Source organism: Pelobates fuscus, chromosome 9 (assembly GCF_036172605.1).
Source record: "Pelobates fuscus isolate aPelFus1 chromosome 9, aPelFus1.pri, whole genome shotgun sequence".
In the NCBI taxonomy this organism is placed as follows: domain Eukaryota; kingdom Metazoa; phylum Chordata; class Amphibia; order Anura; family Pelobatidae; genus Pelobates; species Pelobates fuscus.
Genome location: NC_086325.1, coordinates 15,977,049 through 15,999,210, shown reverse-complemented (window position 1 = coordinate 15,999,210; position 22,162 = coordinate 15,977,049). Strand labels below are relative to the sequence as shown.

At 42.0% G+C, this 22,162-nt stretch overlaps 1 protein-coding gene across 1 annotated transcript in view; it reads right to left on the bottom strand.

Annotated features, from left to right (window-relative positions):
- Nucleotides 1-2,602: 2,602 nt before the first annotated feature.
- Nucleotides 2,603-22,162, bottom strand: part of EHD2 (EH domain containing 2) — a 41,921-nt gene continuing 22,361 nt past the window's right edge. The window contains exons 3-5 of the mRNA XM_063431286.1: nucleotides 20,168-20,580; nucleotides 13,132-13,293; nucleotides 2,603-3,792 (exon numbers count right to left, since the gene is read on the bottom strand). Coding sequence (XP_063287356.1) covers nucleotides 3,256-3,792; nucleotides 13,132-13,293; nucleotides 20,168-20,580 — 1,112 coding nt within the window. The 3' untranslated portion in view covers nucleotides 2,603-3,255. The remainder of the gene's footprint in view (nucleotides 3,793-13,131; nucleotides 13,294-20,167; nucleotides 20,581-22,162) is intronic.

Here is a 22,162-nt window from a genome sequence, read left to right as displayed (position 1 = left end):
CGCTCCCGCTTTCCTGCAAACTTACACTGAAATACATTATTATTCAGGCCTGGGGCCCCAGTACATATCCAGGGGGCTATTCGGGTGCCAATGTGGTACAATGGAAATCATGGCCCAGAACATAATCTAAACAGAGAAGGATGTTAAATTCCACAAATAATGTTTAATTCTCCCGTCAAGAGATAAAAAGAAAGGAAAAGAAAATGCCTTTTACAAAATTAAACCAAAAACTGTGGCTACAATCTGTGTCCATAGCTTGTGCACAAAGCTGTGTGATGTTGTAGGTACAGAGGCAGGTATGTATGGCCGCAGGAGGGGCAGGCACTGCTCAAGTGTTTTAGGTAATTTTGGTAACAGCTGGTTCCCCACAGATGGGATGGGGTCTCTGGCTGTAAAATGATCAAGAAAGCAAAATGCAACTAATAAACCTGAATGGGATGCGACCAGATCACCTAAACAACAAACGAGGTTAACTAAGTATAATGTGCATTTACATAGTATGTGTGCAAGCACCAGATTTTCATAGTAGTCATATGTCACAAGTGAAGACTATTCCTGGCCGTCTGATGGATCGTGTCCTCACCCAGGAATCTCTCAGCCTCCACAAAAAAACGATTCACCAGATGGATGGGAACATTATTACGGATTCCCATTTAAAAAAAGATAAAACAAAATCATACTTTTCTTGCCTAAAACTATACTATTGGTACGGGCGGTTATATAGCTATAGAGCACAAGATGGGGAAACATGTATTCATTTTACAGCACGGGGGTATGGACTTTACAATGTCACCACGCACATAGATGGCATGGATATGGTACAAAGATGGCATGGAGAAGGCACATAGATGGCATGGATATGGCACAAAGATGGCATGGAGAAGGCACATAGATGGCATGGATATGGCACAAAGACTCCATGGGTATTGCACAAAGATATGGGATCCTATAGATATGGCACATTCATCATACAAGAAGGCACCTAGATGGCATGGAGAAGGCACCTAGATGGCATGGATAAGGCACCTAGATGGCATGGATAAGGCACATAGATGGCATGGATAAGGCACATAGATGGCATGGAGAAGGCACATAGAGAGCCTGGATAAGGCACATAGATGGCATGGAGAAGGCACATAGAGAGCCTGGATAAGGCACATAGAGAGCCTGGATAAGGCACATAGATGGCATGGAGAAGGCACCTAGATGGCATGGAGAAGGCACATAGAGAGCCTGGATAAGGCACATAGATGGCATGGAGAAGGCACATAGAGAGCCTGGATAAGGCACATAGATGGCATGGAGAAGGCACATAGAGAGCCTGGATAAGGCACATAGATGGCATGGATAAGGCACATAGATGGCATGGAGAAGGCACATAGAGAGCCTGGATAAGGCACATAGATGGCATGGAGAAGGCACATAGAGAGCCTGGATAAGGCACATAGATGGCATGGAGAAGGCACATAGATGGCATGGAGAAGGCACATAGATGGCATGGAGAAGGCACATAGATGGCATGGATAAGGCACATAGATGGCATGGATAAGGCACATAGATGGCATGGAGAAGGCACATAGATGGCATGGATAAGGCACATAGATGGCATGGAGAAGGCACATAGAGAGCCTGGATAAGGCACATAGATGGCATGGAGAAGGCACATAGATGGCATGGATAAGGCACATAGATGGCATGGAGAAGGCACATAGATGGCATGGAGAAGGCACATAGATGGCATGGATAAGGCACATAGAGAGCCTGGATAAGGCACATAGAGAGCCTGGATAAGGCACCTAGATGGCATGGATAAGGCACATAGATGGCATGGAGAAGGCACATAGAGAGCCTGGATAAGGCACATAGATGGCATGGAGAAGGCACATAGAGAGCCTGGATAAGGCACATAGATGGCATGGAGAAGGCACATAGATGGCATGGAGAAGGCACATAGATGGCATGGAGAAGGCACATAGATGGCATGGAGAAGGCACATAGATGGCATGGATAAGGCACATAGATGGCATGGATAAGGCACATAGATGGCATGGAGAAGGCACATAGATGGCATGGAGAAGGCACATAGATGGCATGGATAAGGCACATAGAGAGCCTGGATAAGGCACATAGAGAGCCTGGATAAGGCACATAGAGAGCCTGGATAAGGCACATAGATGGCATGGATAAGGCACATAGAGAGCCTGGATAAGGCACATAGATGGCATGGATAAGGCACATAGAGAGCCTGGATAAGGCACATAGATGGCATGGATAAGGCACATAGAGAGCCTGGATAAGGCACATAGAGAGCCTGGATAAGGCACATAGAGAGCCTGGATAAGGCACATAGATGGCATGGATAAGGCACATAGAGAGCCTGGATAAGGCACATAGATGGCATGGATAAGGCACATAGAGAGCCTGGATAAGGCACATAGAGAGCCTGGATAAGGCACATAGATGGCATGGATAAGGCACATAGAGAGCCTGGATAAGGCACATAGATGGCATGGATAAGGCACATAGAGAGCCTGGATAAGACACATAGAGAGCCTGGATAAGGCACATAGATGGCATGGATAAGGCACATAGAGAGCCTGGATAAGGCACATAGATGGCATGGATAAGGCACATAGATGGCATGGAGAAGGCACATAGATGGCACGGAGAAGGGCAATTAAGCAGGTGGAGGACAGACCAGTTTGCTTCATATTACTTACATGAAATATTTTGCTAAACATTTATATTTGTGAAAAAATTGCTTCAGATACACAAACTTCACAAAAAACCCTGAAACTATGACTTATGTGACATCCCGATGGTGATGGTCTCTGTAAAGATTTCACAGTACAGGAATTCAGGTCACAGGTCCACATAATACGTTGATGCTGAGACTGGGCTTGTGACTTGATGTTCTTCATGACCCTGTTATTTATATAAAGACCTGTGGTCAATCATTGGAGGCCAGAGTCCCTTGTTCTGATGGAAATGATGTGCCATGGTCATTAATGATAAATACCTTCCACTCTCCCACATTTGGCAACTTGGAAATTTGACAGGTTCCTATGAGTCGCGTAATATTGATGCAGATATACATTTAAAGCTATTTCATTTTGTTAGTAACATTTGATGAAAAGTGTCCCTGAAAACTAGACATATATCAGTGAGGAATATCAAATATGTCAGGGCACAAGAAGTTGGAGTTAACATGATCAACCGTGGCACAGTTGCTTGTAGGAGGGTTGGTGTGTGGTCTCATTCAGCAGAGCCTTTCTGTCTTCTCTTGGATGGTGGGACCAGGTGTCTTGGAAGCTCAGAGGGCAGCCCATGACCATCCAGTTTCACCTCAATCAAATGGCTAGCTAAGGCAAACTCTTCATCATCAAGCATGCCATCACGGTCAACATCAGAGAGTTTCCAGATTTTCCCAAGCACTGAGTTGGGCAGTTTAGTTGTTACCATCCAGTTTTTGGCTTTTGTGCCATTCAGTTTGCCATCGGTGGGGGCTAGGTTGAAGAATATCTCATCATATTTTGGTTTGTCTTTCGTAACTACCCAATCATCATCATCAACACCATCAAGGAGACCATCAGCAATCCCCTCAATAAAAGGACCGTTGTGAGTACCATCAAAGGCTCCACCTTGGACCACATTATCTGCTGTATCAATGTCTTCCTGGCGCAGGAGAGGCATTAGCTTAGCAATGTCAACGGTCAACATCTCGTCCAGAGCTTCAATCATCGGAGGTTTCAGAGAATGGAACTTCTTGAAATCATGAATCATCAGTTGCTTCTGTTGGAGGACAGGAGACACACAGGATAGCAGTGAATCAGAAGTAAAACAAATGGAGGACACACTGAAAAGTATAATGTATCTATATAGAATGCTGGCCGGGTAGATCGCTGTATAATGTATCTATATAGAATGCAGTCTGGGTAGATCACTGTATAATGTATCTATATAGAATGCTGGCCGGGTAGATCACTGTATAATGTATCTATATAGAATGCTGGCCGGGTAGATCGCTGTATAATGTATCTATATAGAATGCTGTCTGGGTAGATAACTGTATAATGTATCTATATAGAATGCAGTCTGGGTAGATCAATGTATAATGTATCTATATAGAATGCTGGCCGGGTAGATCGCTGTATAATGTATCTATATAGAATGCCGGTTGGGTAGATCGCTGTATAATGTATCTATATAGAATGCTGGCCGGGTAGATCGCTGTATAATGTATCTATATAGAATGCTGTCTGGGTAGATCACTGTATAATGTATCTATATAGAATGCTGGCCGGGTAGATCGCTGTATAATGTATCTATATAGAATGCTGTCTGGGTAGATAACTGTATAATGTATCTATATAGAATGCAGTCTGGGTAGATCAATGTATAATGTATCTATATAGAATGCTGGCCGGGTAGATCGCTGTATAATGTATCCATATAGAATGCTGGCCGGGTAGATCGCTGTATAATGTATCTATATAGAATGCTGTCTGGGTAGATAACTGTATAATGTATCTATATAGAATGCAGTCTGGGTAGATCAATGTATAATGTATCTATATAGAATGCTGGCCGGGTAGATCGCTGTATAATGTATCCATATAGAATGCTGTCTGGGTAGATCGCTGTATAATGTATCTATATAGAATGCTGTCTGGGTAGATAACTGTATAATGTATCTATATAGAATGCCGGTTGGGTAGATCGCTGTATAATGTATCTATATAGAATGCTGTCTGGGTAGATCACTGTATAATGTATCTATATAGAATGCTGGCTGGGTAGATCGCTGTATAATGTATCTATATAGAATGCCGGCTGGATAGATCACTGTATAATGTATCTATATAGAATGCCGGCTGGATAGATCACTGTATAATGTATCTATATAGAATGCCGGCTGGATAGATCACTGTATAATGTATCTATATAGAATGCCGGCTGGATAGATCACTGTATAATGTATCTATATAGAATGCTGTCTGGGTAGATCGCTGTATAATGTATCTATATAGAATGCTGGCTGGGTAGATCGCTGTATAATGTATCTATATAGAATGCTGTCTGGATAGATCGCTGTATAATGTATCTATATAGAATGCTGTCTGGGTAGATAACAGTATAATGTATCTATATAGAATGCTGTCTGGGTAGATCGCTGTATAATGTATCTATATAGAATGCTGTCTGGGTAGATCGCTGTATAATGTATATATATAGAATGCTGTCTGGGTAGATCGCTGTATAATGTATCTATATAGAATTCTGTCTGGGTAGATAACTGTATAATGTATCTATATAGAATGCTGTCTGGGCAGATCGCTGTATAATGTATCTATATAGAATGCCGGCTGGATAGATCAATGTATAATGTATCTATATAGAATGCTGGCTGGATAGATCACTGTATAATGTATCTATATAGAATGCCGGTTGGGTAGATCGCTGTATAATGCATCTATATAGAATGCTGGCTGGGTAGATCGCTGTATAATGTATCTATATAGAATGCTGTCTGGGTAGATAACTGTATAATGTATCTATATAGAATGCTGTCTGGGTAGATCGCTGTATAATGTATCTATATAGAATGCTGTCTGGGTAGATAACTGTATAATGTATCTATATAGAATGCCGGCTGGGTAGATCACTGTATAATGTATCTATATAGAATGCTGGTTGGGTAGATCGCTGTATAATGTATCTATATAGAATGCCGGTTGGGTAGATCGCTGTATAATGTATCTATATAGAATGCTGTCTGGGTAGATAACTGTATAATGTATCTATATAGAATGCTGTCTGGGTAGATCAATGTATAATGTATCTATATAGAATGCTGGCTGGATAGATCACTGTATAATGTATCTATATAGAATGCCGGTTGGGTAGATCGCTGTATAATGTATCTATATAGAATGCTGGCCGGGTAGATCAATGTATAATGTATCTATATAGAATGCTGGCCGGGTAGATCGCTGTATAATGTATCTATATAGAATGCTGGCTGGGTAGATCGCTGTATAATGTATCTATATAGAATGCTGTCTGGGTAGATAACTGTATAATGTATCTATATAGAATGCTGTCTGGGTAGATCGCTGTATAATGTATCTATATAGAATGCCGGCTGGGTAGATCACTGTATAATGTATCTATATAGAATGCCGGCTGGGTAGATCGCTGTATAATGTATCTATATAGAATGCTGGCCGGGTAGATCGCTGTATAATGTATCTATATAGAATGCCAGCTGGGTAGATCACTGTATAATGTATCTATATAGAATGCTGTCTGGGTAGATCACTGTATAATGTATCTATATAGAATGCTGTCTGGATAGATCGCTGTATAATGTATCTATATAGAATGCTGGCTGGGTAGATCGCTGTATAATGTATCTATATAGAATGCTGTCTGGGTAGATCAATGTATAATGTATCTATATAGAATGCTGTCTGGGTAGATAACAGTATAATGTATCTATATAGAATGCTGTCTGGGTAGATCGCTGTATAATGTATCTATATAGAATGCTGGCCGGGTAGATCAATGTATAATGTATCTATATAGAATGCTGGCCGGGTAGATCGCTGTATAATGTATCTATATAGAATGCTGGCTGGGTAGATCGCTGTATAATGTATCTATATAGAATGCTGTCTGGGTAGATAACTGTATAATGTATCTATATAGAATGCTGTCTGGGTAGATCGCTGTATAATGTATCTATATAGAATGCCGGCTGGGTAGATCACTGTATAATGTATCTATATAGAATGCCGGCTGGGTAGATCACTGTATAATGTATCTATATAGAATGCTGGCCGGGTAGATCGCTGTATAATGTATCTATATAGAATGCCAGCTGGGTAGATCACTGTATAATGTATCTATATAGAATGCTGTCTGGGTAGATCACTGTATAATGTATCTATATAGAATGCTGTCTGGATAGATCGCTGTATAATGTATCTATATAGAATGCTGGCTGGGTAGATCGCTGTATAATGTATCTATATAGAATGCTGTCTGGGTAGATCACTGTATAATGTATCTATATAGAATGCCGGCTGGTTAGATCGCTGTATAATGTATCTATATAGAATGCTGTCTGGATAGATCGCTGTATAATGTATCTATATAGAATGCCGGCTGGATAGATCACTGTATAATGTATCTATATAGAATGCTGTCTGGGTAGATCAATGTATAATGTATCTATATAGAATGATCACTGTATAATGTATCTATATAGAATGCCGGTTGGGTAGATCGCTGTATAATGTATCTATATAGAATGCTGGCCGGGTAGATCGCTGTATAATGTATCTATATAGAATGCTGTCTGGGTAGATCACTGTATAATGTATCTATATAGAATGCCGGCTGGGTAGATCACTGTATAATGTATCTATATAGAATGCTGTCTGGGTAGATCGCTGTATAATGTATCTATATAGAATGCTGTCTGGGTAGATCGCTGTATAATGTATCTATATAGAATGCTGTCTGGGTAGATAACTGTATAATGTATCTATATAGAATGCTGTATAATGTATCTATATAGAATGCCGGCTGGGTAGATCACTGTATAATGTATCTATATAGAATGCCGGCTGGGTAGATCACTGTATAATGTATCTATATAGAATGCTGGCCGGGTAGATCGCTGTATAATGTATCTATATAGAATGCCAGCTGGGTAGATCACTGTATAATGTATCTATATAGAATGCTGTCTGGGTAGATCACTGTATAATGTATCTATATAGAATGCTGTCTGGATAGATCGCTGTATAATGTATCTATATAGAATGCTGGCTGGGTAGATCGCTGTATAATGTATCTATATAGAATGCTGTCTGGGTAGATCACTGTATAATGTATCTATATAGAATGCCGGCTGGTTAGATCGCTGTATAATGTATCTATATAGAATGCTGTCTGGATAGATCGCTGTATAATGTATCTATATAGAATGCCGGCTGGATAGATCACTGTATAATGTATCTATATAGAATGCTGTCTGGGTAGATCAATGTATAATGTATCTATATAGAATGATCACTGTATAATGTATCTATATAGAATGCCGGTTGGGTAGATCGCTGTATAATGTATCTATATAGAATGCTGGCCGGGTAGATCGCTGTATAATGTATCTATATAGAATGCTGTCTGGGTAGATCACTGTATAATGTATCTATATAGAATGCCGGCTGGGTAGATCACTGTATAATGTATCTATATAGAATGCTGTCTGGGTAGATCGCTGTATAATGTATCTATATAGAATGCTGTCTGGGTAGATCGCTGTATAATGTATCTATATAGAATGCTGTCTGGGTAGATCACTGTATAATGTATCTATATAGAATGCTGTCTGGGTAGATCACTGTATAATGTATCTATATAGAATGCCGGCTGGGTAGATCACTGTATAATGTATCTATATAGAATGCTGTCTGGGTAGATCGCTGTATAATGTATCTATATAGAATGCCGGTTGGGTAGATCGCTGTATAATGTATCTATATAGAATGCTGTCTGGGTAGATCACTGTATAATGTATCTATATAGAATGCCGGCTGGGTAGATCACTGTATAATGTATCTATATAGAATGCCGGCTGGGTAGATCACTGTATAATGTATCTATATAGAATGCTGTCTGGGTAGATCACTGTATAATGTATATATATAGAATGCTGTCTGGGTAGATCGCTGTATAATGTATCTATATAGAATGCTGTCTGGGTAGATCGCTGTATAATGTATCTATATAGAATGCCGGTTGGGTAGATCGCTGTATAATGTATCTATATAGAATGCTGTCTGGATAGATCACTGTATAATGTATCTATATAGAATGCTGTCTGGGTAGATCGCTGTATAATGTATCTATATAGAATGCTGTCTGGGTAGATCACTGTATAATGTATCTATATAGAATGCTGTCTGGGTAGATCGCTGTATAATGTATCTATATAGAATGCAGTCTGGGTAGATCGCTGTATAATGTATCTATATAGAATGCTGTCTGGGTAGATCACTGTATAATGTATCTATATAGAATGCTGTCTGGGTAGATCGCTGTATAATGCATCTATATAGAATGCCAGCTGGGTAGATCAATGTATAAAGTATCTATATAGAATGCTGGCTGGGTAGATCGCTGTATAATGTATCTATATAGAATGCCGGCTGGGTAGATCACTGTATAATGTATCTATATAGAATGCTGTCTGGGTAGATCGCTGTATAATGTATCTATATAGAATGCTGTCTGGGTAGATCACTGTATAATGTATCTATATAGAATGCCGGCTGGGTAGATCACTGTATAATGTATCTATATAGAATGCTGTCTGGGTAGATCGCTGTATAATGTATCTATATAGAATGCTGTCTGGGTAGATCGCTGTATAATGTATCTATATAGAATGCTCTCTGGGTAGATCACTGTATAATGTATCTATATAGAATGCTGTCTGGGTAGATCACTGTATAATGTATCTATATAGAATGCCGGCTGGGTAGATCACTGTATAATGTATCTATATAGAATGCTGTCTGGGTAGATCGCTGTATAATGTATCTATATAGAATGCCGGTTGGGTAGATCGCTGTATAATGTATCTATATAGAATGCTGTCTGGGTAGATCACTGTATAATGTATCTATATAGAATGCCGGCTGGGTAGATCACTGTATAATGTATCTATATAGAATGCCGGCTGGGTAGATCACTGTATAATGTATCTATATAGAATGCTGTCTGGGTAGATCGCTGTATAATGTATCTATATAGAATGCTGTCTGGGTAGATCGCTGTATAATGTATCTATATAGAATGCTGTCTGGGTAGATAACTGTATAATGTATCTATATAGAATGCTGTCTGGGTAGATCGCTGTATAATGTATCTATATAGAATGCCGGCTGGGTAGATCACTGTATAATGTATCTATATAGAATGCCGGCTGGGTAGATCACTGTATAATGTATCTATATAGAATGCTGGCCGGGTAGATCGCTGTATAATGTATCTATATAGAATGCCAGCTGGGTAGATCACTGTATAATGTATCTATATAGAATGCTGTCTGGGTAGATCACTGTATAATGTATCTATATAGAATGCTGTCTGGATAGATCGCTGTATAATGTATCTATATAGAATGCTGGCTGGGTAGATCGCTGTATAATGTATCTATATAGAATGCTGTCTGGGTAGATCACTGTATAATGTATCTATATAGAATGCCGGCTGGTTAGATCGCTGTATAATGTATCTATATAGAATGCTGTCTGGATAGATCGCTGTATAATGTATCTATATAGAATGCCGGCTGGATAGATCACTGTATAATGTATCTATATAGAATGCTGTCTGGGTAGATCAATGTATAATGTATCTATATAGAATGATCACTGTATAATGTATCTATATAGAATGCTGTCTGGGTAGATCGCTGTATAATGCATCTATATAGAATGCCAGCTGGGTAGATCAATGTATAAAGTATCTATATAGAATGCTGGCTGGGTAGATCGCTGTATAATGTATCTATATAGAATGCCGGCTGGGTAGATCACTGTATAATGTATCTATATAGAATGCTGTCTGGGTAGATCGCTGTATAATGTATCTATATAGAATGCTGTCTGGGTAGATCACTGTATAATGTATCTATATAGAATGCCGGCTGGATAGATCACTGTATAATGTATCTATATAGAATGCTGTCTGGGTAGATCAATGTATAATGTATCTATATAGAATGATCACTGTATAATGTATCTATATAGAATGCCGGTTGGGTAGATCGCTGTATAATGTATCTATATAGAATGCTGGCCGGGTAGATCGCTGTATAATGTATCTATATAGAATGCTGTCTGGGTAGATCACTGTATAATGTATCTATATAGAATGCCGGCTGGGTAGATCACTGTATAATGTATCTATATAGAATGCTGTCTGGGTAGATCGCTGTATAATGTATCTATATAGAATGCTGTCTGGGTAGATCGCTGTATAATGTATCTATATAGAATGCTGTCTGGGTAGATCACTGTATAATGTATCTATATAGAATGCTGTCTGGGTAGATCACTGTATAATGTATCTATATAGAATGCCGGCTGGGTAGATCACTGTATAATGTATCTATATAGAATGCTGTCTGGGTAGATCGCTGTATAATGTATCTATATAGAATGCCGGTTGGGTAGATCGCTGTATAATGTATCTATATAGAATGCTGTCTGGGTACATCACTGTATAATGTATCTATATAGAATGCCGGCTGGGTAGATCACTGTATAATGTATCTATATAGAATGCCGGCTGGGTAGATCACTGTATAATGTATCTATATAGAATGCTGTCTGGGTAGATCACTGTATAATGTATATATATAGAATGCTGTCTGGGTAGATCGCTGTATAATGTATCTATATAGAATGCTGTCTGGGTAGATCGCTGTATAATGTATCTATATAGAATGCCGGTTGGGTAGATCGCCGTATAATGTATCTATATAGAATGCTGTCTGGATAGATCACTGTATAATGTATCTATATAGAATGCTGTCTGGGTAGATCGCTGTATAATGTATCTATATAGAATGCTGTCTGGGTAGATCACTGTATAATGTATCTATATAGAATGCTGTCTGGGTAGATCGCTGTATAATGTATCTATATAGAATGCAGTCTGGGTAGATCGCTGTATAATGTATCTATATAGAATGCTGTCTGGGTAGATCACTGTATAATGTATCTATATAGAATGCTGTCTGGGTAGATCGCTGTATAATGCATCTATATAGAATGCCAGCTGGGTAGATCAATGTATAAAGTATCTATATAGAATGCTGGCTGGGTAGATCGCTGTATAATGTATCTATATAGAATGCCGGCTGGGTAGATCACTGTATAATGTATCTATATAGAATGCTGTCTGGGTAGATCGCTGTATAATGTATCTATATAGAATGCTGTCTGGGTAGATCACTGTATAATGTATCTATATAGAATGCCGGCTGGGTAGATCACTGTATAATGTATCTATATAGAATGCTGTCTGGGTAGATCGCTGTATAATGTATCTATATAGAATGCTGTCTGGGTAGATCGCTGTATAATGTATCTATATAGAATGCTCTCTGGGTAGATCACTGTATAATGTATCTATATAGAATGCTGTCTGGGTAGATCACTGTATAATGTATCTATATAGAATGCCGGCTGGGTAGATCACTGTATAATGTATCTATATAGAATGCTGTCTGGGTAGATCGCTGTATAATGTATCTATATAGAATGCCGGTTGGGTAGATCGCTGTATAATGTATCTATATAGAATGCTGTCTGGGTAGATCACTGTATAATGTATCTATATAGAATGCCGGCTGGGTAGATCACTGTATAATGTATCTATATAGAATGCCGGCTGGGTAGATCACTGTATAATGTATCTATATAGAATGCTGTCTGGGTAGATCACTGTATAATGTATATATATAGAATGCTGTCTGGGTAGATCGCTGTATAATGTATCTATATAGAATGCTGTCTGGGTAGATCGCTGTATAATGTATCTATATAGAATGCCGGTTGGGTAGATCGCTGTATAATGTATCTATATAGAATGCTGTCTGGATAGATCACTGTATAATGTATCTATATAGAATGCTGTCTGGGTAGATCGCTGTATAATGTATCTATATAGAATGCTGTCTGGGTAGATCACTGTATAATGTATCTATATAGAATGCTGTCTGGGTAGATCGCTGTATAATGTATCTATATAGAATGCAGTCTGGGTAGATCGCTGTATAATGTATCTATATAGAATGCTGTCTGGGTAGATCACTGTATAATGTATCTATATAGAATGCTGTCTGGGTAGATCGCTGTATAATGCATCTATATAGAATGCCAGCTGGGTAGATCAATGTATAAAGTATCTATATAGAATGCCGGTTGGGTAGATCGCTGTATAATGTATCTATATAGAATGCTGTCTGGGTAGATTGCTGTATTATGTATCTATATAGAGTAGATCATATCTATGCATTGTACATGGTGGCCAAGGAGGACTTACCTGCATTTTATCGCAGTCAGGGAAGTCTCCAGGGGAGATGTGGTGCTCGAGTTGGATTTTGGCAAAAATGACGGGAAGCATATTAATTAGCTGCTTCTTCTTATTGTCTTTACGAAAAACAGGCATCTCTTTCTTCAGATAGCTTATAATGTGAGCGTGGACCTGGGGGGACGGAGACACAGAGTCACCACCAATCACAAACATCACCCTTGACCCCCGTAAAGCCTGGGCTTAGTCATGGAAACAGCGACAACATTCTAATCAAAGCTGGAAAAATAGCGGATTTGGGTAAGGCTTCCAGCTCTTCCAATTTCATCTAAAATGTATCATAACTCTGCTTGTGATTTCTCCCCAATTTATCGTTTAATGAATCAACCCCAAACTGACTGTGCATTGATTGACTCTCCCAACAATGTGGGTAAGATGGAGGTCGGACACCTAGATGGGTAGTAGGACACTATGGCGCTAGGAATATATGTTTAGATTCCTATAGTATTCCTTTAAATCAGATCTGTTTGATTTGTGGGTGATACAAGTCAAGTGTTGCAGAATACACACTGCGGGAGATTTATCAAAGTGTTGCCTTCCAGAAAGTGAATTAATATCGAATGTCCCTGCACTCACTGGTTTCCATGGCGATTGCTCCACCTTTACATCATTTTCCCATTTCTCAAAACATGACAGTTTGATAAATCTCTCTGGTGTCACCGTCCGACTTATACAGCGTGGTGGCCGTACGTCACATCTGCCGGTGTCCCAGTCTCTTCCTGTCCAAGACACGTCTCCTGCTAGAATTGGCAAGGATGGCTGCGCCATGACATTGATGCACAGAATACCAGGAAGGACTTAATGGGGGAGCGGGAGACATCTAACACTTCAGTGGGAACAGGATGCTTAAATGACACCCCCTGGCTTCCTCTAGGACTGACTGGCTCTTGACACCCAGAGCAAATCACTTACTGCAGGATAAACCCTTCACAGCCCACCTGGGAGGCGTACAAACCATGCCGTCTAGGGGTGCACTTGTAACTGTAATCAGCTCACACATGGAACGTGTCGCAGAGAGCAAATATAACAAATACAGGAGACACCGATAAGGATATTCACTAAAGGGAGAATTCAGAGTGAATTTAAAATTTAGGCCAAGGTAGCGGAACCAGATGGAGAGCTACCAGTTTGGTTACTTTGGCCTTTCACTCACTTTAAATCCTGACTATAGTAAATAACCCAGTGATTGGACGGATTTAGTAACAACAATATCCCACAATGGAACCTCAGATGAAGGCTTCACAGCCGAAATGTTGGGGTTTCATTTCTCCTTTTTAATGGGTTTTTGCATTTCGCACTTTACTTACATTGTGGTTTTGGTACTATATACTGGTTTAGCACTATACTATACACTTTCTCTCTGCTATAATGATATCTTGTTGTATTTTCAATGCATGAATAAATACTCTTTTTATGTGCAAAACCGTGGTGTGCCTTGGGATCATTTCTTATTTTTATTACATTTATATATCTGGTTTGGGAACAGATTTCCTTCCTTTAAGAGCACCCTGTACCTTATAAACCACACACTTACTACCCATTTTTCAGTAGAACTCTTCCTGTAAATTTATGTTTGTATATCTAGATAGACAGACAGATAGAATATAGCTAGATTAGACAGATAGACAGACAGACGGATATCTAGATAGACAGACGGATATCTAGATAGACAGACGGATATCTAGACAGACAGACGGATATCTAGATAGACAGATAAACCTTGTCCTCTTTAAGTGATATCACAGATGGTGGCTGAGTTTGGGGAGATGCCCCCCCCCCCGAATTAGAAAATCTCTCCTCATTAAAGCACAAAGCAGACGCTGGCGACAGGAGAGGGTGGCAGGAAGCGATAAGATCTTTCCTTCTGCTCTCCAGCAAAAAACAATAAAAGCATCTCTGACCCAAATAAACAAAACTATGCTGTCTGATACCTCGACTGCCAAATACCTGATCTGTGTAACGCATGCACCCCAAATACCGATCTGTGTAACGCATGCACCCCCAAATACCGATCTGTGTAACGCATGCACCCCCAAATACGATCTGTGTAACGCATGCACCCCCAAATACGATCTGTGTAACGCATGCACCCCAAAATACGATCTGTGTAACGCATGCACCCCAAATACCTATCTGTGTAATGCATGCACCCCAAATACCTATCTGTGTAATGCATGCACCCCCAAATACCGATCTGTGTAACGCATGCACCCCCAAATACCGATCTGTGTAACGCATGCACCCCCAAATACCGATCTGTGTAACGCATGCACCCCCAAATACCGATCTGTGTAACGCATGCACCCCCAAATACCGATCTGTGTAATGCATGCACCCCCAAATACCTGATCTGTGTAATGCATGCACCCCAAATACCGATCTGTGTAACGCATGCACCCCCAAATACAGATCTGTGTAACGCATGCACCCCCAAATACCGATCTGTGTAACGCATGCACCCCCAAATACCGATCTGTGTAATGCATGCACCCCAAATACCTATCTGTGTAATGCATGCACCCCCAAATACAGATCTGTGTAACGCATGCACCCCCAAATACCGATCTGTGTAACGCATGCACCCCCAAATACCGATCTGTGTAATGCATGCACCCCAAATACCTATCTGTGTAATGCATGCACCCCCAAATACCGATCTGTGTAACGCATGCACCCCAAATACTGATCTGTGTAACGCATGCACCCCCAAATACAGATCTGTGTAACGCATGCACCCCCAAATACCGATCTGTGTAACGCATGCACCCCCAAATACCGATCTGTGTAACGCATGCACCCCAAATACCTATCTGTGTAATGCATGCACCCCCAAATACCGATCTGTGTAACGCATGCACCCCAAATACCTGATCTGTGTAATGCATGCACCCCTAAATACCTGATCTGTATAATGCATGCACCCCAAATACCTGATCTGTGTAACGCATGCACCCCCAAATACTGATCTGTGTAACGCATGCACCCCCAAATACCTGATCTGTGTAACGCATGCACCCCAAATACCTGATCTGTGTAATGCATGCACCCCCAAATACCCGATCTGTGTAACGCATGCACCCCAAATACCTGATCTGTGTAATGCATGCACCCCAAATACCTGATCTGTGTAATGCATGCACCCCCAAATACCTGATCTGTGTAATGCATGCACCCCCAAATACCTGATCTGTGTAATGCATGCACCCCCAAATACCGATCTGTGTAACGCATGCACCCCAAATACCTGATCTGTGTAATGCATGCACCCCAAATACCTGATCTGTGTAATGCATGCACCCCCAAATACCTGATCTGTGTAACGCATGCACCCCAAAATACCTGATCTGTGTAATGCATGCACCCCCAAATACCCGATCTGTGTAACGCATGCACCCCAAATACCTGATCTGTGTAACGCATGCACCCCAAATACCTGATCTGTGTAACGCATGCACCCCAAATACCGATCTGTGTAATGCATGCACCCCAAAATACCGATCTGTGTAACGCATGCACCCCAAATACCGATCTGTGTAATGCATGCACCCCAAATACCTGATCTGTGTAATGCATGCACCCCAAAATACCGATCTGTGTAACGCATGCACCCCAAATACCGATCTGTGTAATGCATGCACCCCAAATACCGATCTGTGTAACGCATGCACCCCAAATACCGATCTGTGTAACGCATGCACCCCAAATACTGATCTGTGTAATGCATGCACCCCAAATACTGATCTGTGTAACGCATGCACCCCAAATACTGATCTGTGTAACGCATGCACCCCAAATACCTGATCTGTGTAATGCATGCACCCCAAATACTGATCTGTGTAATGCATGCACCCCAAATACCGATCTGTGTAATGCATGCACCCCAAATACTGATCTGTGTAATGCATGCACCCCAAATACCTGATCTGTGTAATGCATGCACCCCAAATACCTGATCTGTGTAATGCATGCACCCCAAAATACCTGATCTGTGTAATGCATGCACCCCAAATACCTGATCTGTGTAATGCATGCACCCCAAATACCGATCTGTGTAACGCATGCACCCCCAAATACCGATCTGTGTAACGCATGCACCCCCAAATACTGATCTGTGTAATGCATGCCCCAAAATGTAGCACATAGCTCTCCTACACTCTTCACACATTCCACTCTCACATCACTCTCTCCCTCACCCTTCACTCACTCTCTCCCTCACCCTTCACTCACTCTCTCCCTCACCCTTCACTCACTCTCTCCCTCACCCTTCACTCACTCTCTCCCTCACCGTTCACTCACTCTCTCCCTCACCCTTCACTCACTCTCTCCCTCACCCTTCACTCACTCTCTCCCTCACCCTTCACTCACTCTCTCCCTCACCATTCTCTCTCTCACTCCTCTCTCCTGTCTCTCTGCTCACACTCCCTCCCCTCGTCCTCGGCTGAGTAAATGGTGTGGAATGTGTTGGCTTTTGTTGCAGATGATTTTCCCAGCTCTGCTGCCAAAATTATGTACAAAAAGCAAATGTTTCATCTGCAAATCCCTTCACGGTGCGCCCCTCCCTACAGAGCATTGGGAGCAGCTGTACCCTAAACCTTGGTATTGGGGTGTAAGGATGGGCCACGATCTGTGCAGGAAATCTGCATTAAGTCAACTATTACTATTATCAGTATAAAGCGAGTTATTTGCTCAGATATTAATGTAATGGGAAGGCATGAGGTTTAAACATGTCACCTTCATTAGTACATTGTGACCCTGGGAGGGACCGACCCTTAAACATGTCACTGTCATTAGTACACCGTGACCCTGGGAGGGACTGACCATTAAACATGTCACTGTCATTAGTACACTGTGACCCTGGGAGGGACTGACCATTAAACATGTCACTGTCATTAGTACACTGTGACCCTGGGAGGGACTGACCGTTAAACATGTCACTGTCATTAGTACACTGTGACCCTGGGAGGGACTGACCATTAAACATGTCACTGTCATTAGTACACTGTGACCCTGGGAGGGACTGACCGTTAAACATGTCACTGTCATTAGTACACTGTGACCCTGGGAGGGACTGACCATTAAACATATCACTGTCATTAGTACACTGTGACCCTGGGAGGGACTGACCGTTAAACATGTCACTGTCATTAGTACACTGTGATCCTGGGAGGGACTGACCATTAAACATGTCACTGTCATTAGTACACAGTGACCCTAGGAGGGACTGACCATTAAACATGTCACTGTCATTAGTACACTGTGACCCTGGGAGGGACTGACCATTAAACATATCACTGTCATTAGTACACTGTGACCCTGGGAGGGACTGACCATTAAACATGTCACTGTCATTAGTACACTGTGACCCTGGGAGGGACTGACCATTAAACATGTCACTGTCATTAGTACACTGTGACCCTGTGAGGGACCGACCATTAAACATGTCACTGTCATTAGTACACTGTGACCCTGGGAGGGACTGACCATTAAACATGTCACTGTCGGTACGCTGCGACCCTGGGAGGGACCGACCATTAAACATGTCACGGTCATTAATACACTGTGACCCTGGGAGGGACTGACCATTAAACATGTCACTGTCATTAGTACACTGTGACCCTGGGAGGGACCGACCATTAAACATGTCACTGTCATTAGTACGCTGTGACCCTGGGAGGGACTGACCTTTAAACACGTCACTGTCATTAGTACGCTGTGACCCTGGGAGGGACTGACCCTTAAACATGTCATTGTCATTAGTACACTGTGACCCTGGGAGGGACCGACCATTAAACATGTCATTGTCATTAGTACACCGTGACCCTGGGAGGGACCGACCCTTAAACATGTTACTGTCATTAGTACACTGTGACCCTGGGAGGGACCGACCATTAAACATGTCACTGTCATTAGTACGCTGTGACCCTGGGAGGGACTGACCTTTAAACACGTCACTGTCATTAGTACGCTGTGACCCTGGGAGGGACTGACCCTTAAACATGTCATTGTCATTAGTACACTGTGACCCTGGGAGGGACCGACCATTAAACATGTCATTGTCATTAGTACACCGTGACCCTGGGAGGGACCGACCCTTAAACATGTTACTGTCATTAGTACACTGTGATCCTGGGAGGGACCGACCATTAAACATGTCACTGTCATTAGTACGCTGTGACCCTGGGAGGGACTGACCATTAAACATGTCACTGTCATTAGTACACTGTGACCCTGGGAGGGACCGACCATTAAACATGTCACTGTCATTAGTACACTGTGACCCTGGGAGGGACCGACCATTAAACATGTCACTGTCATTAGTACACTGTGACCCTGGGAGGGACTGACCATTAAACATGTCACTGTCATTAGTACACTGTGACCCTGGGAGGGACTGACCCTTAAACATGTCATTGTCATTAGTACACTGTGACCCTGGGAGGGACTGACCATTAAACATGTCACTGTCATTAGTACACTGTGACCCTGGGAGGGACCGACCATTAAACATGTCACTGTCATTAGTACACTGTGACCCTGGGAGGGACTGACCATTAAACATGTCACTGTCATTAGTACGCTGTGACCCTGGTAGGGACTGACCATTAAACATGTCACTGTCATTAGTACGCTGTGACCCTGGGAGGGAGGGACCCCTTAACATGTCACTGTCATTAGTACACTGTGACCCTGGGAGGGACCGACCCTTAAACATGTCACTGTCATTAGTACCCTGTGACCCTGGGAGGGACCGACCCTTAAACATATCACTGTCCTTAGTACACTGTGACCCTGGGAGGGACTGACACTTAAACATGTCACTGTCATTAGTACACTGTGACCCTGGGAGGGACCCACCCTTCAACATGTCACTGTCGCTACGCTGTGATCCTGGGAGGGACTGACCCTTAAACATATCACCTGGGAGGGACCAACAATATATGTCATTATCATTGATGCCAGTGTTGTGAAGCTAAAGGCAATTTCTTACTCTAACAAGTCGAGCCCTTTTGACCAGGTCATTGAGTTTACGCAGGGCTGCATTCCTGGGAAGGTTCTGGATGTCTTGGAACAGATCCTGCTCTTCCAACTCGAAGAGATGGCGGTGATCAGAAATCATCAGTGGTTCCGACCAGAACGATCCTATGAAGACCCTCAGGACCTCCGGAGTATTGAACACTTTGCCCAAAGACCACATAAGTGCTCCATAGACCCGCATTAGCTGCTGGGTCTCCACCATGTCGGCTTTGTTTAGGACCACTCGGATCTTGTCCTCGTTGCCATTCAGAGCTCGGATGGCTTCAGAGAACTCGTCAGATATCTCCAGCTTGTGGGCATCAAAGAGAAGGATGATGCGGTCAACTCGCTCCGCAAACCACTGGAGGACAGCAGGAAAGTCATAGCCTGCAATGAGAGACTGATCATTAATACACCACGCACACATCGCGTCATAAAAAAGTAGTGCACATAAATCACTATATAACTCACCAGTCCAGTCACCTATGACAAATCAGGACATTTAGCGGACACATAGAAAACTTACCTATCATCGGCAGCCGTGACAAATCCTTCTGGTCAATATAACTAGTAATCATGGAAACATAACGTTTCCTGGGACAAATATTATTATTACTATTGACATTTATGTATCGCCATCATATTCTGCAGAACTTTGCGTATTTAATGTGGAGATATTACATAAAATAAGAAATTCTATTACAAAAGTTAATGGGTTGCTCCAAAAATTCCGACCAGTACAGCCACCATAACCACTACAGTTACCTTTCTCCCTCCGGAGGTGTGCTTTCGGATTGACTCACATGACTGACATTGCAAAGAAATGATATGGAGGTGGGGTTACAGCTCCAGCAGCAAAGGGGTTAAACTCTGTATGTGCAATAAAGCGCAATTGATAGTGGCCCAGTGAAATGTGCGAGTGGACGAGGGAAGAAGAAGAAAGACTAAGAGAGTTTGTTTTACTCAGAAACAGATTGCATTAATATATCTGGAGTATTATTTTTTTCTCTTTTGATTGGAGACGTAGAAAGGGAGCAGGTAACGGATGGCACTGAATGGACTTGCCCCAGCATGGCAGAGCGAGATAAGGGGGTATTGTATTGTTACCCAGGCTATGATCTCATTTTTCCCATATGATTTCTTTCCTTGGCAATCCCAGCTCCCGTCCGCTCCCTCCGTTCCCCACCTCTCCAGGACTCAGACTTTCCAGAAAATTCACCCAACCCGCTGCCTTTTTTGGAGATTTGAAACAGGCAGAGTCGGAGGGCCACTGAAGCCATGCAAAGGGGGGTGGATTGCGAGGGGGGGCTGGATGGGGAAGATGCAATAGGAACACACATATTTAACCCATTCTGTGCCAGTGGGTGAACCTTATCGAGTCCTGTGACATAAGACAGACAGACAGCATTTTAAAGATGATTTAGAAGTGACCCCAGACCGGAGGTCCTGTTTGGGTCCACGTAGTGGGATCCGCACTGCAGGGAATAGGGGCTACACACCAATAGGGCCATGTTTAGATGTGGGGTTTGTATAGATCACAGCGTGTGAGGTTTTACAACCATTACTGAACTTTGTCAGTTATTTTTTTCAATAATAATAATAATAATAATGTGAATTTGAGTGAAATAAAATGTTCCAGAATTACCTGCATGTTGTTTGATGTATGAGGTGTGAGTGGGAGTATGTGGAGTGCACACTCAGCACCATGTGTATCTAACACTAATTAGACAGATTCCAGGCCGTACCAGTCCCTCTCAGTCTGTGCCACATTCCAGAGTGAGTCAGAGTATCTGTACACAGCCCAGGGCTCAGGGTGTATGGGGGGAGCAGGAGCCATGCTTTGGGTGATGGTAAAGAGACAGCAATGGGTGATGGTAAAGAGACAGCAATGGGTGATGGTAAAGAGACAGCAATGGGCGATGGTAAAGAGACAGCTATTGGTTATGTTAAAGAGACAGCAATGGGCGAT